General features: G+C 45.9%; 1 protein-coding gene across 2 annotated transcripts in view; it reads right to left on the bottom strand.

The window, feature by feature from the left end:
• The window catches only part of GRIA3 (glutamate ionotropic receptor AMPA type subunit 3), a 144,568-nt gene that overhangs the window by 12,098 nt on the left and 116,340 nt on the right, over positions 1-16,130 (bottom strand). Inside the window, exons 13-14 of one of the 2 annotated variants that reach the window (XM_082061564.1) lie at positions 7,805-8,052; positions 7,131-7,245 (exon numbers count right to left, since the gene is read on the bottom strand). In XM_082061564.1, coding sequence (XP_081917690.1) covers positions 7,131-7,245; positions 7,805-8,052 — 363 coding nt within the window. The remainder of the gene's footprint in view (positions 1-7,130; positions 7,246-7,804; positions 8,053-16,130) is intronic. The other variant, XM_082061563.1, reaches the window with a different exon arrangement.

The following is a 16,130-nucleotide window of genomic DNA, read 5'->3' as shown; positions in this document are numbered from 1 at the left end:
TCTAGTTTGAAAAGACAAAGAGCTTTCAAAATTAGAAGATTAAAACTTGGCACCTCAAGCCCCTTATATCCCTTAGTCACCTGAGAAATACACTGCAGGCAGATGGCTGGGACAGCTCGGAGGTGTTGGGCACAACAATAAATCCCCATGGCCATCACCAGCAGTGGGGCTGTGACTCCCCTTCATCACCAGCAGTGGGGCTGTGACTCCCCTTCATCACCAGCAGTGGGGCTGTGACTCCCCTTCAGTGCCTTTGGGTACTGAACGGTGTCAGAGCGCGACAAAAATCTTTCCTACAAAACAGCACACAAAGACGTTATAATAATGTGTTTGTGCTGTGATTTCATAGATTCATAGAATCATTTTGGTTGGAAAAGACCCTCAGGATCATCAAGTCCAACCATAACCCATCCCTGGCACTGCCCCATGTCCCTGAGAACCTCATCTCCGTCACCAGGAACAGGTCTATCGGGATGGTTGTTTTTGGTTACTGCTGAGTATTTAGTAGCTGCAATATTTCTCCATACCAATTCTAGTCTTCATTACTGTTTCTTTCCATAAATAACGTTCTTCTGTTTAGTTCAAGGTTTCTTTATTTTTTTCTTTTAGAGGCAAGTTGGAGCAACCACTGTACCCTTGAGGTATCTGTGGGCTTTTCCCTTGCAGTAACTAGGTATGATGCATTTTAAATTCAGGTGTTTTAACTGATGCTGTATTTGTGGAAGACACACACAGATGCATGATGCCATTGCAACACCTGCACACCCTCTGAACACACCTGGACGGAGCCAGATGTGCTACCAGCTGAAGCTGCAAGTGCCTCCACTCTTTGCAGCGAGTTTACAGCCTGTGTTTGGCAGCAGCAACTGTGTCTAGGAAAGTATATTTATATGTTTCATAAATGTAGCCCAAATAAATTAAACTGTACTAACAGGGTCATAATTTAATAGAAGTGCCAAGTGCTAATGCAATAACACACGCCCATTGGATCGGGAAACGCAAGTCATAACAAGTGACTATAGTTCATTTACAGCAGTGCCTGAGACTTGAGGTACGTTTGCGATGAGAGGGTGGGAGGAAGAGCTGCCTGAACAGGAGGGCAGAATGAGGAAGGGCAGATGCTTAATGTCACACTCAGACCTGCAACATCTGGAACAGCAACGTAGATCCTTCCTGTCATTGCCTGGATCCTTTCTAACCTGGATGGATATGAGCAAGAGACTCAACTTACCTCATGTGCGGGCTATCCCCTCACCTTCTCTTGCTCTTGCCTCTAGACGCATCCAGTTTTCCCCCCATCTTCTTTGATTTATTTTCTTCTTGGGATGGCTTCTTCTGTAACTCTTGCTCTCAGGCTCCCCAGCAGGCTGCAGGTAAGTACCGCTTAGTCCAAAGGCTACACAAGACAGTCAAAGAACCACTACGTTGCTTCTATAAAGCTAGAGGTGTCTGACCCATTGCAGTGCCGGCCAGTGCAGAGCAATCCACTGGAGCAGCAAGAGTGCCTGCATCCACCCCGGCTCACTGCTGAAACATTAGAATCACTTTGAAGGAGAAGAAAGGCATTTACTTTTCCCTTTGTGTGTGAAGTGCCAGCAGTTACCAATAAAGAGGAAACAGCCAAACCCAGACCCCTGGGAGATGTTCAAAGGAAGGGTCCTGCTCATCTGCTGGGAGCCTCACTTCCAGCTGCTGCTTTTCCTTTTTCCTTTGCCAGTCCTAAGGCGTTTGGCTTTTCCCATACTGATGCTTACAATGCAGGATAAATGACTCGGGCAAACAATTTACAGAAATTAACTGTTAAGCACCACAGGTGTTATCAAAAGGAGTGCATGAGTCACGAGTCTCTAAGATTTCTGGCAGCCATAAGGGCAGGACGCTGTGTCGCTGCACGGGGCCGGCTCCGCCGCGGGTGACACCGCACAAGCACGTCTCCTTGCACACTCAGGTCCAGCTTCATCCAGCCACAAAGCCCACCAGACGGGCAAAACAAAGGCGATACAGGCAAAACAAAACGGCTCCCGGTTCTTTGATGCCAGCCCTGACTCCACCAGTTTGGGCAACCCGCTCATCTCAACGGTCGTTCTGAGTCTCCTAGTTACATCCCCAAGAAAACACCTCGAACAATCTGCACAACAGCTCAGACTTTTCTGCAAAGCAGAGCAGGCGCTCTGCCCTTCTTGGCAATGCTCTAAGTGAGATGCTCCGGTGAACTCCTAGAGCATTAAGACTTCATTATTGACACAGAACATACACAGTATTATTTCTTAATATGCTATAAAGTAATAGTTGTCAATTAAACATTCTGATGTCTTCCTTTTAAAGTATTATTTTGCTTTGTCACTAATTTGCGCAATACAATAATTTCATATTACTTTCCTAGCTCTGAGCATGAATTAGCTCTGTGCTTCTATCACTGGCTCTGACCAGCCATTTTATCTTTTTCCAGCTCATAACCCAGGCCTATAGAATAGATGGCAAGGAAATTCATACCGATGAACGTAATTTCAAACAAATTGCTCAAATAAATTGTGCTGCATCTTTTTAAGATAGCCATTTCCCCAAACGTTCTCTTTAAAGCACAACACGTTTGGCGATCGTGCTCTTTAAATGTCAGGTATCATCTAAAATAATGCATAACAGATTTCTTCTAAAAATATGCCACTTAAAAAAAAATATGCTGCAAATGCTAACGGCTGTGCTGAAAATGTATCAAAGCAAAATAGCACAGAGAAATGGGGAAAAAATCCCATCTGCTAATGGCCACACTCACAGCTCAGAAGCGCTGGGGAATGCGATGCTTTATGGAGTGTGGCTCTGAGGGCAGAACCCAACCAGCGGGCCAGGAAAGTAATTCTGTGATTAAAAAGAAACACCCAAAAAATGAGTAGTATTACATCACATGTCATTTCACAGATGTACTCCAAAAGAGATGTTAGCCTAAAAAAGAATATATTAAAGTAATCAAGTCAAATAATTAGCAAGGAATCTTGGCGTGTGAAGTTGGCAAGATGCTGCATTCAAACAATCTCCTTCTGTGTTAGTTGTCATTAAGTGTTACCACGAAGGTATAACACAAGAAACATATCAACAGCAGAACTACCGAAATTTATCTTAGCAGAAAATTGTTCCTATGCAACTGAATAATTAGTTTCACTTAAGTCACTCAGCCTGCTACCGCAGTCTGCATCCCCTTTTGTCTACTGCTTGTTAAATTCCTATTCAGCCATCACTCAGCTCTGAGACGATAGGATTGTATAATAAACAAAATAATTAGTTTCCAAACTCATAATACACTGTAACATATTTCCTGGAATATGTTTTTTTATAACTGCTATTTTGAATTCTTTTATGATTGAGAACTCAGCTCACATGTATAGGAGAACTGGAAGATGGTATAATTTTGCCATGAATCAAACAGATGAACCTAAATTCACGCTCGTTTAGGAGAGCTAAGTGAACAAATTTTGACGCATGTACCAGAATGTCTGTACCAGCCAAGTCAGCCCATATATATTGACATGCATCACAGACAAATTACGTATGGGTGGAGCACGTTCCCCTTCAGACATCTCAAACAAGGAGCACTACCGAAATGGGTAACTCCCTCGGCCAGGGCGGCGCCGCCACCGAGACGCGGCAGGGCACACGGGCGCCCTCTGCTCCACACCAGCGCCGGTACCTACTGGTAGCACTGGAAACGAGACATATGTCAGCTGAGGCCTTTAAAACAATCTCATTAAAACAGCACAATCTCTTTAGTCTTAAATCACAAGAGGACTCCAGGAGCCTGGGATGCTCACAGGACTAACCGTACAGTCTGTGTAACCAAACCGATTAAAACACTTGCAGAAAGTCAACTGAATACCTTTTCTTTCTCATGCTGCAAGACTCAAAGTCCTTGCGAAATTTGAAGTCACTGTTTAGTTTTCCAGTGGCGATGAAAATACGGTAACGGGAGGTGAACTCACAACTCAGAATCACTCATCTCCAGGCACAGGCAAACCGCACACCGCACCACGGGAGGATGAGCATGGGAGGCCACTTGCTGGGTCACCGGGTCCTCTGCAATACAATGATGGGCACAGGCACAAGCAAATGGGCTGCACACTTACCTCTGGCTCTCAGTGCAAGCTAGAACATCAGTTTGCACACAGGGATTCAGCTTCAGAAACCGGCACCATCAATCTGCAACGACTCGCAGCTACACACAACTTGTTGGCAGGAGGTGGGAAGCGGCTGATTACAAACTCGGGGCAGCCATTTCCCAAGCCTGGGTCCCTACTGGCAAAGCTGAGAGAGGTGGTCTGTCAGCTTAGCCAGTAGAGAGAGCTGCCCCGAGAGAGTAATGGTCCCTGTGCCACCCCGTGTGACGGGGTGCAAGGTCTGCATCCCCCCCTGAGGCACCTTCACCACCCCGTCCTCCCATCCCCCCCCAGCTACCATTTCCTTTAAGGGAAAAAAAAACAGTTTTCAAGCGACTCCTCTGAAATGCTCTATAAATGAAGCCTTGCTCATATAAACAATTAACTGGAGAGATGGGATGAGATGATGAGGGCAACTCAGACTTCTGGCGGGAGGATGGAGAGGAGGAGCGAGAGGCCAGTGAGACGCAGGCAGTGAGGGCAGCACCAGCGCTCATCTCTGCTGTGAGGGCAGGGGGCTCTGGGGGCTGGGGCACAGCCTGCACTTGACCTCGGTGGCTGATGATGGGGTCTGTGCCGCTCAGAGGGCACCTGCCCGTCTGCTGCAACGCCGCAGCACTGCAGCCTGCAGCACCCAGTGCGCAACACGCCACCTCAAAGAAAAGCCATTTCGTAACAATAAAGCCCTTTGATTTACCACATTTCTAGAAACAACAACTTAAAAAAAAGCCTCCCCTAACTTAGTCTCTGTGGGATTTTCTCCCCCAACAAGGAGGAGCTCACTGACCCATGTTCTGCTCCCCAGGGACTCCTGTCAGCTGAGCTGTGGCCCCGAGAGCTGATGTCCGTAGCTCAAACAAACAAGCAGTCCTTCAGCCCAGCGGGTTACGGCAAACTGCAGAAAGACAGTGCTTTGTGATTTATGGATTAAACCAGCAAAACACGCGTCATCACGTTCGCTCCTCTCCCCTCTTCCCTGGGTACCTGTCCATGGCATCATGGCACACCTGACACCACTCAGCACTCACTGACCAGGGCCAAAGGTTCGCTAATGGATGCTATCACTCTTTGTAAAAGGTCTTTCAGCACAAGCAAAAATAGAAGGATGGTCCCGTCCTAATTATGACCATTTAAAAAATCCTTTTTAGCTTCCTTAGGGCTGTAAGCATTAGTTGCCTGGGTTTAATTCAATGAACTCAAAGCAATGAAGTATATTGAAGCTGGTTTGTATAAAGAGTTTTCTTTCATGAAGGCAGCATTAGACAATGCGGTGCTGGATCCCAGGAGAATATTAAACATTTAATATACTGGCGAGTATCACATTATAAAAAATGTTGTGTGAAGGATGAGCAGCAGAGCTAGAAAGCATAAAAAAGCTCGTGTTCATCTCCAGGCTGCTGCTGGGCACCGCAGACCTCCAGTTACTGAACAAACCTGAATTTGAGAGCTTCTCCTTCCTTTATCGTTACACAGTGGCTTTTGCCAACATCAGAGATGAATAGCTGAGTAATTTCCTATGTAGCCAACTGTAAGTAACTCTTATTAATAGAATGCAGCAGTAATTTGCAGTAATAGTCCAAAACTGTGGTTTACTGAAAATACTGTTATTATTGATTTTGGACCAAAGCTCAACCATTTTATAAGAGATATTAGGAGTTATTGTTCCTTAAGGAACTGGTTTTACTAGCTGTAGGACACTCTGAAAATTAATATCAGTACTTTTCGGTATAACAATGTATTTTAAATTAATTTTCTGGGCAGTTCCTGTACCCAAGGTGACCAGTAGTACCCAGCCTGCTCTAGCTAGAGCTTCTCTCACCAGGCTAAAGGCCGCAGAAATCGCCAGTTTTACAGGGCAAGGCTGGCAATATCAAAGCACGTTAGTTAACTTTTGCAATACACGAGCTCATTAAACCCACTTTGAGAGTCTCGCTACCATCCAGGCTGCCTGAAAGACCCGGGGAAGCCTCAGGCCAGCAGGAGGCAGTGACAGCTTTGCCGCTGCTGTCACCTGAGCGAGGATTTTAATCCACATCTGTTTCAAAAGCACCGCAAACACACACAGTACTGCTGCACAGGCATGTGCGGGGACTGGTCAGTGGTGCACAAAAGGTGACACTGGAATATTCTAGGCGAAACTCCCCAAACCTCTTTCCTTCATATTCATTTCCATTTTAGTGCATCAACACATTTCCCTGTTGCAAACAACCTATCTCTTGTTTCAGCTTTGCCTGTTGCAAGCTCTAGCTCTTTATACCTCACTGTTACTGCTACTATTTTACCATCAACAGGTGACTACCATCTCTGCCTAATGTTATCTCTTGGGTGATGTTGCTTAACTCATGTCTCTTGACCCAGGCTATGATTAGATGACCCCATGTTGCAGCCCCCCTTTCTCTCGCTCAGCTACAGACCCCCCAGGCAGCTCTTCCGCAGAGCCCAGCCTTCCCAGGGGCCCTGCTGGCACCAGCTCAGGCCAGCAAAGCAGCACACGCTGATACTGATTTGCTTGACCCCTCCACAACAGAGCAGAGGAAAAGGCAGCACTCTTGCCTCCAAGTCTGTGCTGGCACAGCTGATCCTGCCAAAAACGCCTCTCAAGAACCGCTCCGCATCACAGCTACATCATGGAGAAGGACCAAAGCCTCAGAGGTTAGTACGGTGGCCAGATGTGATCACTGGTTTCTTGTATAGCCACAAGCACTGATTCGCTTTGTGTAGGTCCTACCAACACTGGATTTACTATCTGTTAGTTAAATAAGGTTTCCAAGCTTGACCAAGCCCCCAACAATATGAAATAAGACTGTTTCTTTGAAAGAGCTACTGGGCAAGCAAATGGCTTATTTTCCCCCACCACAATTACTCAATCTGTGTGGTTTTTGGTGTCTTGTTTTGTTTTTTTTTTTTTTTCCTTGAGAAGTAAGATAACAGCCTTGCCGATTACTCTTTGCTAAGGTACCCGATTGTGGTGACATTGAGGCTGACCTTGGAGTCACCTCCCCCGCTGCCGCACTCTCCTTTGTCGTACCACCATTTGTTTTTCAATTTGTCCAAGAGGCCTTGCTCATTCAGTTTTAATACTGCCAGGTTAACAGCATTTCTTGAAACGATAAAACATAACTTGTAAGAAAAAATGCACAAATGCTTAGGAAATCGTAACGTATAAAAAAAGGAGCACAAGAGGACAAATTGGCTAAAATTTCACAGAACGTGGAGCTATCAAAATGTCTGTACAGTAAATACAGGGTTAAATATTGGAAGGTGGCATGGAGGATAACATTTGCTCAAAACTGAAGTGTGCGGGATGGGGAAATCGTCTTTGAGAAAAAAAGTAACAAGAACACCACATCATGCAGTTAACATTCGTCACATATGGCAGGTTAACTCGGCTTTTACCATTTAAATTGAAAAAGCCATTGAACTGTAAAATTAAAACAGCAACAAACAATCAGAGAGGACAACACGAAGAGAACACTAAAAAAATGGATGCATTAAATAAACGAAACCATAATTTACCGTCTTATTTAACTCCATGGAATATTGAAGATTTTAAACTTTAAAGTTACCTCAAAATCCACAAGAAAGAAAATGACAACACAATACATCAGGGTAGGTGGAATACTATAACAACATGGATATTGTTATATTATTCCACCCACCTTAATGCTGAGCCTTTGGGGGTTGCTACACCATAGCCTTTGGAATCCAGGTTGCCGCCGACTTTCATGGTGTCGCAGGGCTTGCGCTGCTCGATGTACTCGTTCATCGTCGACTCCAGCAGGAAGGCGAACTTGCCCTTCGACTTCCGCACCCGCGCCACCCCGTCCGCCGTTGTTTTGGTGAACACCGAGGGCTCGGCCGACTTCATGTACGACCACATTTTCTCGTAGACGGCTATTTTTGACCTCTGGGAGAGACGAAAGGAGGGAAATGAAGAGCCATGTTGGGAAGGGCACAAGGCTGAGCGCCTTGGGCTTAGCCAGCTAAGAGGTACAATTAAGACCCTCTAACTGATTAATGTTAACAAATAAAAAAGTCAAGGTACTTTGGAGAGAGACACATTGCCTCCTGAACAATGACCAAACCATAAAATGGTTGGGGAGGGGGAAACATATGGCAGACATTTATTTTACTAATTGTCATGTAATTGGCAGCCTGGCAGTCAGATTGAGAGATGGTGTGAGCCGGTCCCGGCCTCTGCTCTGGCTCTGCGCTGGGTTTATCTCCCCGCATGCTGCTCTGCTGCTGAACCAGAGGGAGATATTAAACCTCAGCTCATCCATCACGGTCAAGGGATGCAACAAAAGCCTCTCCTCTTCGCACACGTCCTCAGCCTTGGTTTTTGTGCTGACTCGCAGCTAAGAAACACTGACACTTGCTTATTGCAAGTTCCCAGCAAGGCAGGAGCCTGCTTTTCAGAGCGGCGATGGCAGGCCTATGAGACCAGCTCAGCTCTAGGGCCTTCTAACAGTGATGCTCATAAGAGGGTACAAATAGTAATTACAACACCCTTTAAGAATCAACAGTCAAACTTTCAAAATTCAGTTTCACATTTTCCTAAAAGACAGCAAACACAAATATTAGCAATAAGCTGAAAAAATTGCTGGCAGTTAGCTTGTGTGTGATGCATGTATTTTCCTCATTTTGAGACTGAGCCAGCCCTAACAGCCTCTAGCTCAGCACACAGGTTTTGTAAACCTGGAAATGTTGAGAAATGTGTTACTTCCCCTTCTCCCTCTTCCTTACCAGTAATGTTTAAACCACCCTCAGATCTTTAAGCCACCTCCAGACTCTTAAGCATTCATATGCTGGACTACCGGTTAAACTTTCCTGCTTGGTCGACAGAAGGCAGTAATGCCAACTGTATTTCTTTAAAGTCTAGAAATCCAAAGGATTTATATAAGGCTTTTGGTCCAAGCTGTGGGTATCTCGAATTTATGCCTCCTACTCCTTGCCATTTTGCTGTCCACAGCTTTCCTTGCAGAATGGGAATGAGGCAGGCAGTAGCTAAATGTAGTTCAAATTTAACAAACTTGTGGCAGGAGACCGTTAATGTCCATCAGCTTGATGATCGAGACATGTTTCCTCCTCATTCAGGACAATTTAATGTGTTTTGAATAATGTAATGCTTAACAACCAGCCTCCAAACACTTCACAGGGACTAAGCCCTGCCTTCACCGTTCTTCAGATTAACATGCTCAGCTAGTGTTGCTGCAGCTGATGGAGAGGAGCACAGAGGGCAAGATTTTATTTTAATTACCCTTCCTGATGAGCTGCAAAACAACTGAAAATGCAAACCAATTAAAATCAGCCCAATCCACAATAGGAAATCTGAGAGACAACAATATAGGGCAGCTTCATCAGGAGCTGGCTGGGTGGTGGGCTGCGAAAAACAAGCAAGAGGGATTTCAACCGATCATTTCTTGGCAAAAGATGGGCTGTACAGATGCGTTTGTCCCACGCCGGGAGGGAAGCAGTAGTGGAGGGGATATAAATGGGGCCTGAAACGGTCCTCACATAGGTAAGAGGAGGAATCAGGGCATTTGCCTGGCTTGCCCCTGCAACAGCAAACACTGGATAGCCTGAGATGAGGACAACAGCTCTAGAGCTGTGGGAGAAAACGGGGCAGCCCAGCTCTGCTGGGAGTCTGTGCCCGCTGCTCCCCAGCCTGGCATGGCTGGGTTTGGAGAGGGGCAGCTCCCAGCCCACGGCGGGACCGTGGGTCCTGCCCGAGGAGAGAGAGGTGTCTCACCGGAGCTCTTGGTCAGCACCCAAAGCATGCTGCTGGCTGCGTTAGCACCTGAGACTACTGACCTGGGTGTCCTGCTTTTCCAGCAGCCCCCCTGATGCATGTGGGTACTTTCACACCTTCAGCCCTGCTGGGAGCTGCCCACGGCACAGCACTGCAGCTTCCACCACCCTTGTGCCCCGCGGGCAGCAGAGCCCAGGTGGCAGCTGTGTGCCCCTGCGCTGGTGGCAGAGCTGGCAGAGCAGGCGGCACGGGCAGAGCAGGCAGCGTGGACAGCACAGGCAGCAAGGGCAGAGCTGGCAGAACAGGTAGCATGGGCAAAGCAGGCAGAGCTGGCAGAGCAGGCAGCACGGACAGTGCAGGCAGCACGGGCAGAGCAGGCAGCACGGGCAGAGCAGGCAGCACGGGCAGCATGGGCGGAGCAGGCAGAGCAGGCAGCATGGACAGAGCAGGCAGAGCAGGCAGCATGGACAGAGCAGGCAGAGCAGGCAGCATGGGCGGAGCAGGCAGCATGGGCAGAACACGCCAGGGCCCAAGGCACAGCACTGCCCACGGCCGACCTGCTGCTCTTCTGCTGCAGCTCCCTCACACAGGACGGGAACAGAACCAGCCCGGCCGGGAGAGACTGTGTGAGCATTGGCAGTTCTGGTGTGTCCTAGTTTCAAGGTGCTTGTCCTTACAACCTCCATCTGCTTCTGAGATAAATAATACAAACGCACCTGCCCATTTATATTTGCAAATGGGCATCTAAGGGACTAAAGGAAGGTAAAATACAGGTTTACTCCTTCTATCTCTCAGCAAGCTGATGTGGTTAGCCTTCAAAACTTGTGCATGCACTACGTATGCTTTACCTTGTTTTCCTCTGCAGAGTGTGCTTTTAATCACACAGATAAACCAGAATTTCTTTTTCTTTTCATCTTAACTCACACTGGAATATTTGTCTTTAATAAGTTCTTTCACACTCTTCCCAGCTGGCTTGACTGCCTAAAAGCAATTGCCAATACATCTGTGCATTGTTAATAATAACAGTTATCTGATGAGTGCCAACAGCACGCTCAGGGCTGCAAACAGTCCAAACAAAGCACGTGCCGTGCTACAAGGGCAAATGGTGAACATCATCATTCGTGCTTCAAAAAAACAAATTCCACGACTCAAAATTGGATCTCAACTTTAACAAATAGCCTAAGCTTTAAAGTTTGCTCCCTTCATTTAACTCTTTTGCATGATATTGTTAATAAAAATCAGTACATTTCTATATGATCATTGCCCTCCTCTTCTTCTACCAAGTGGGATTTTTGTAATATCTTGTTATTATCAAATTAGCTAAATGAGTATGCAGTCTGATCCTGCAGAAATAGACAAAAATGCAAGCTAGAAATGAACACAGCAGGTATTGACTGGGAAACGGTAAAATAAAAGGCATGGGGTACACAGTTTTGGAGCCGCCAGCACCTGGTTGGGGGGTCGGGGTGAGGACCCAAGGATGCTCCGGTCACTGCATCCGCTCGGTTAGTGCTGCTCTTTGCAGCCGTTTCCCTAAATCCATAATGAGGCCAAAATAACCATTTATGATGAGGCTTCTTAAAGAAAGGGACAGTGCCACCAGCGAGCTGTGAAACCTGCTGCTCCGCTCGGAATTGCTCAAGGGCATTTTCTGCCCCAGGAGCCATATTTTACACCCACTCAACAAAATGAAACTAAAGCTGGTCAAAGACCCAACAAGGTGAAATGAAATATCATATTTTTAGCAAATATTTTCCTTTTCCCAATTCTCTAGTTGCCTTAAAAAAAACCCAGAAGCCCCTAAAAGACTTTCAGAGAGGGATATTTTCTTCCCTTCCTAACTATAAAACTGTAAATCCTGTGCTGAAAGAACATTTTCACCCATCTGTCCTCCCTGCAGAAGTTCGCGCCGTCCCCGCCAGCACCTGCGTGCCCCCCGGGAGTCTGACACCCGCGACAGGGGCCAGACAGCAGGAGCAGCCGTAAAGAAAGGATTTACACTCCAAAATAAGGTAAGGTCTGACAGATCTGCACTGCTGCTAGAGTTCAGCAGCAGTAAAACATTCTCCCTCTCATTAAAGTGTTACTTTTAAAGGGATATTTAGGAAAAAAAGCTTAAAAGCAAAGATTTAAACCAATTCAAAGCCCTTAACTGCAGTAACTCCCTATGCTCTGCAACTCCTATTTCATTTCTTTGATATTGCTCTCAAGAAGTCCGTCACACACATTTCCTTGGGATTTCAAGGGGATATTATTATCATTTTTTTCTTAAAAGCAACATTTTCAGTGTTTCATCTAGGCCTTGGGACACATTAAAGAGCCTTTTCATTATAGCAGCCTTACTGCAGATATAAATAGAGCTGGCCTTTGCTTTGTCAATAGTGCTGGCTTTTTTCTTTATTTGGAGATGTTTATGCCGAAGTATGAACCACCCACACCTCAGCACCAGGGCTGCTCCCGTTGGTGCTGGCAGAGCCAGCAGCCCTTGTGCTGAGGAGTCGCTCTCTTGGTCCGTCACCAACCCGCACCTAAATACACGTTGCTCCTGGGTAGCAACCCGTTCATTTTAAAAGAAGGTGCCAATTCAATCAGTCCACAATTTTAACACCGTCTTTCATTATAATTCTCCTAGTATTGACGTGTGGTTGGCTCCAGTACTGAAATGAAAAATCAAACAAACCCACAGTGTGCCACAGCATCCGACAGCACAGCTGGCCAGGCACACATTACCGGCTGCGGGAAGGAGCAGGTTTTACCTCTCACATGTGGTTATTTCTTCAGTCAATTCAACAACAAAAACCCAGCACCCGCAAACGTGGCTCCAGCTGAGCAGGACCAGATGCCTTGGCTTCCATTTTGCACATCCCAAACCACCTAGAGATTGCCAAACCCAGCACATCTTGGATGATCCCTTGACATTGGTTAAATTTAGCTCTAACAGATCTTCAAGACCGAAGCCTTCTCCCATTGACCGAATTACCTTTCCCCCTCTGCAGACATCTGTCTCACACTTTTGCTAAAAGTGACATTGAGTCACCTCCTCACTACTGAGTAGCGGTGATGCTATTACATTTGAAAGAAATGGCATTTTTCCACTATAGTTAAAGTATATATATAGCTAAAGTATGTTACAGGGATGCCTTCTGCCTATTTCAGAACATTTTGCCCTCTCTGCCACCTTCTCTATAACCTGCAGGTCTTACTCAAAATTCCTGCCTCATGGAGCCTGTTGGGATATTTTATTAAAAAAACTTCAATGGTCCTTTTTTTTCTTATGACAGGCATCAGGAAATTATTGCCCAGTAGTCAAGCGCAAAATCTTCTCTTATAGGTAATTATTGTTGATCATCCAATCATGAGCCAAATTCACCCAAATCAATTTTACGTTCAATATTCATGTATATATTTTCTATTTTTACTCTGTATGTTTAAAATTTTAGACTATACTGATGTTACATTTTTACCTCTGTCTTCAAAACAAAGAGTGATAAACAAGCTTAATAAAAAAAAAAAAAACAGAGGGAGGAGAGAACAAGATAAGGTTCCTCCAGTAATCCAGGAGCTGGGCTATGAGAAAGAACAGAAGAATGTTTTGTGCTGGGCAATATCAGTGTAAGAAATAGAATGGGCTTTCTGGAGAGGGAAAAGACCCAAAAGGGAGCCAGTTACAGATGCCTGGTCTCAGAGACCTGAGTCCAGGCTACATAAATTTAATATACTTTGGAGTAGGCCAGTATGCATTGAAATGCAGTAAATCCAACAGGGAAGTGCAATAAATGGAAGTGAGAGCAGTGCAAAGCGGAGGGAGCACCTGACCACGGCACGCACACAGAGGAAGGCAGAGACATCGACAAAGGACCTAAAGCAGCAGAGTTAACACACTCCTCTGCTACACCAGCCCTGTGACCGCTTTATAGCTCTTTAACAAGGGAAATTTATAGCCCTAAGCCAGACAGATGTTGCTGATACAAAACACAAAGGTCTGTACTAAGAACGGCGCAGGTATTTAATCTGATTAATACATGGTGTCTTTATATAGATGTACGCCTCACTGATATGAACTTAGGTAGTTACGTGTGAACCCTAGCTTCATTATCATCACTCATTGCTTTTCTTCCACGTGTGCAATTCTACAGCAAGTAATGAATCCAGTAGCTTACAAACCATTAATAAGCAAGTTACTAAACAGGAGTGAAAAAATGCCAGCAGATTGCCTTGGTACCCCTGCTGTCACCTGGCTTGGGGATCGCTCTGACATCCATCAGTTTTAGGCAGTTGCTCTCAACATGGCAAACTGCAATGGGGTCGCTACCACTGCTCTGGGCTTTTGGATCAGGCTTGGCTTTGACGCCTCTCTGCTCCTCTCCAGCCTGACTTCGAGTCACCCCCACCACAGCTGCCCCCAGGAGGAGCGAGGGACAGCGGTGGGAGCCCCCAGCCCCATGCCAGCCCTGGAGCACACGGAGGCTGGCCTGACGATGCTATATTAGTAACAAGAACATGATAAATATCATTAAGAAGGGCCCTCTGCCTCTAATTTCCAAGATCTTTACTGAGAAGATAAAAATAGGTTTCACAAAGGCCAGAGGGCACCATTAGTCCCTTCTTCCAAGTGCGGACACGAAAGCACAGCTGTCATTTACTGAAGGTCACAGGGTAAGGTCTGACAGATCAATGTCACAGCTTTTAGCCACAGATAACTTGTGATGCCAGCAATTTACTTACCTATATGGGCAGAAAAATCAATCCCATCATTACACAAACCTCTTGTTTTTATTACATTCTCGGCAGAAGAAAGTAGGTCAGATGCCACAAGCACACAAAGGGCATTTCTCTTTTAGCTGGGCCAAGTCCCAAATCTACCAAACTCTACCCCAGTTTAAGAATTTGTGGGATGTCACAGATAAGCAAGGTTCAAGCAATGGTACATAAACTAGTCTGTATATTTGTAGGAATACACAAATCTTTGACAACATACACATACATGTGAAAGAAAGGGTGAACTGGTGAATAATAGTATTTCACAGCCAAGTCTGTGACAGGAGACACTGTCATGTTGGTTTGTTGTTCAAATTAATGACTTTATGTTATAAAAATAAAACAATACTGTAGGAGTTTTGAGACTTCCCGTGTATCACAGTCATGTTGAAAGCGTGAGCAGGCAGGTAACGTGCTGTAGCTGCTTTAACAGACACCTTTCCCGGGGTGAGCTCCGCTCATACAAACAGCCAAGCGAAGAGTCACTCTGGCCGTAACCAGACATTGCTGACACGTCGGTAACAGTCAGAGTAGCAGAATGTAAATCACGATTTTAAGACATCCTTTCCTGGCATGATATTGAACTTCAGACTACGTCTATATTCATCTCCTCACTTTATTGCTGCTATCCATTCCTCCCCGTTGCAATACTGATGGGGAAATTAAAATGAAAGTCTTTACCAAGAGACAATCTCTTCCTTGTAAATCCTGCTGCGATTCCGGGCCAGGGCCAGAGCTGGGTGAGCGCTCACCCCGATGAAGCGACTGCATGGGGGTGGCAGGGACAACGGGCTGGGTGGCACTGCTGGGGATCAGTACAGATGTGCCGTGACAGTCTGTCTGTCGGTCTGTCTATCTGCCTGGGGAGCAGGAAACAGCATCAGTGGGCTGGAGGGAGGGATTACATCAGCCCTCAGGCTAAGGGACATCATCCCGGCAGGGACATATTTAGCAGAGTAGTCTTGTCTGGGCAACCGAGCAGCAAACCAGCCCTGCTCTGGATTTGGCTTGTAATAAATTAACAGAGAATGGCGCTTCCAGCACACGATCTGAACACTGTCAGGTCTAATGAGTTTTCAGCTCCAGACAGAATAGGCCAATATACAGGCAATGATGGAGAAATCCCAGTGGACTGCAAGAGGCGATGTTTCATATTCACATCATTAGAATTTCTAAACCTTCATGTATTTGCTAATTATGGAAAAGTAACAGTAGCGGCACTGTGAGTAATTTATCAGCACCCATGTATTTTAAATGAATCCCTAACAAGCATGTATTAATGTGACACAGCAGCATTAGGTAAAGTAGGAGAGCCTTGAAAAACCAGGGTCCTCGCTGTCTTGAGCAATGTCATTATCATTATCATCGAGCTGCTCTCCAAAAAGTAGAGCATTCAAACACAAGTGATTTTTCCCCGAGGCGCTCTCTGCTTCTCCTCTCTGGTGCAGACAGTGACGGGTTTAACCCGCTGCTGG

The sequence above is a fragment of the Streptopelia decaocto genome, assembly GCF_964273445.1.
Source record: "Streptopelia decaocto genome assembly, chromosome: 10".
NCBI classification, from domain to species: Eukaryota; Metazoa; Chordata; class Aves; order Columbiformes; family Columbidae; genus Streptopelia; species Streptopelia decaocto.
This window is presented reverse-complemented; position numbering and strand designations above follow the sequence as displayed.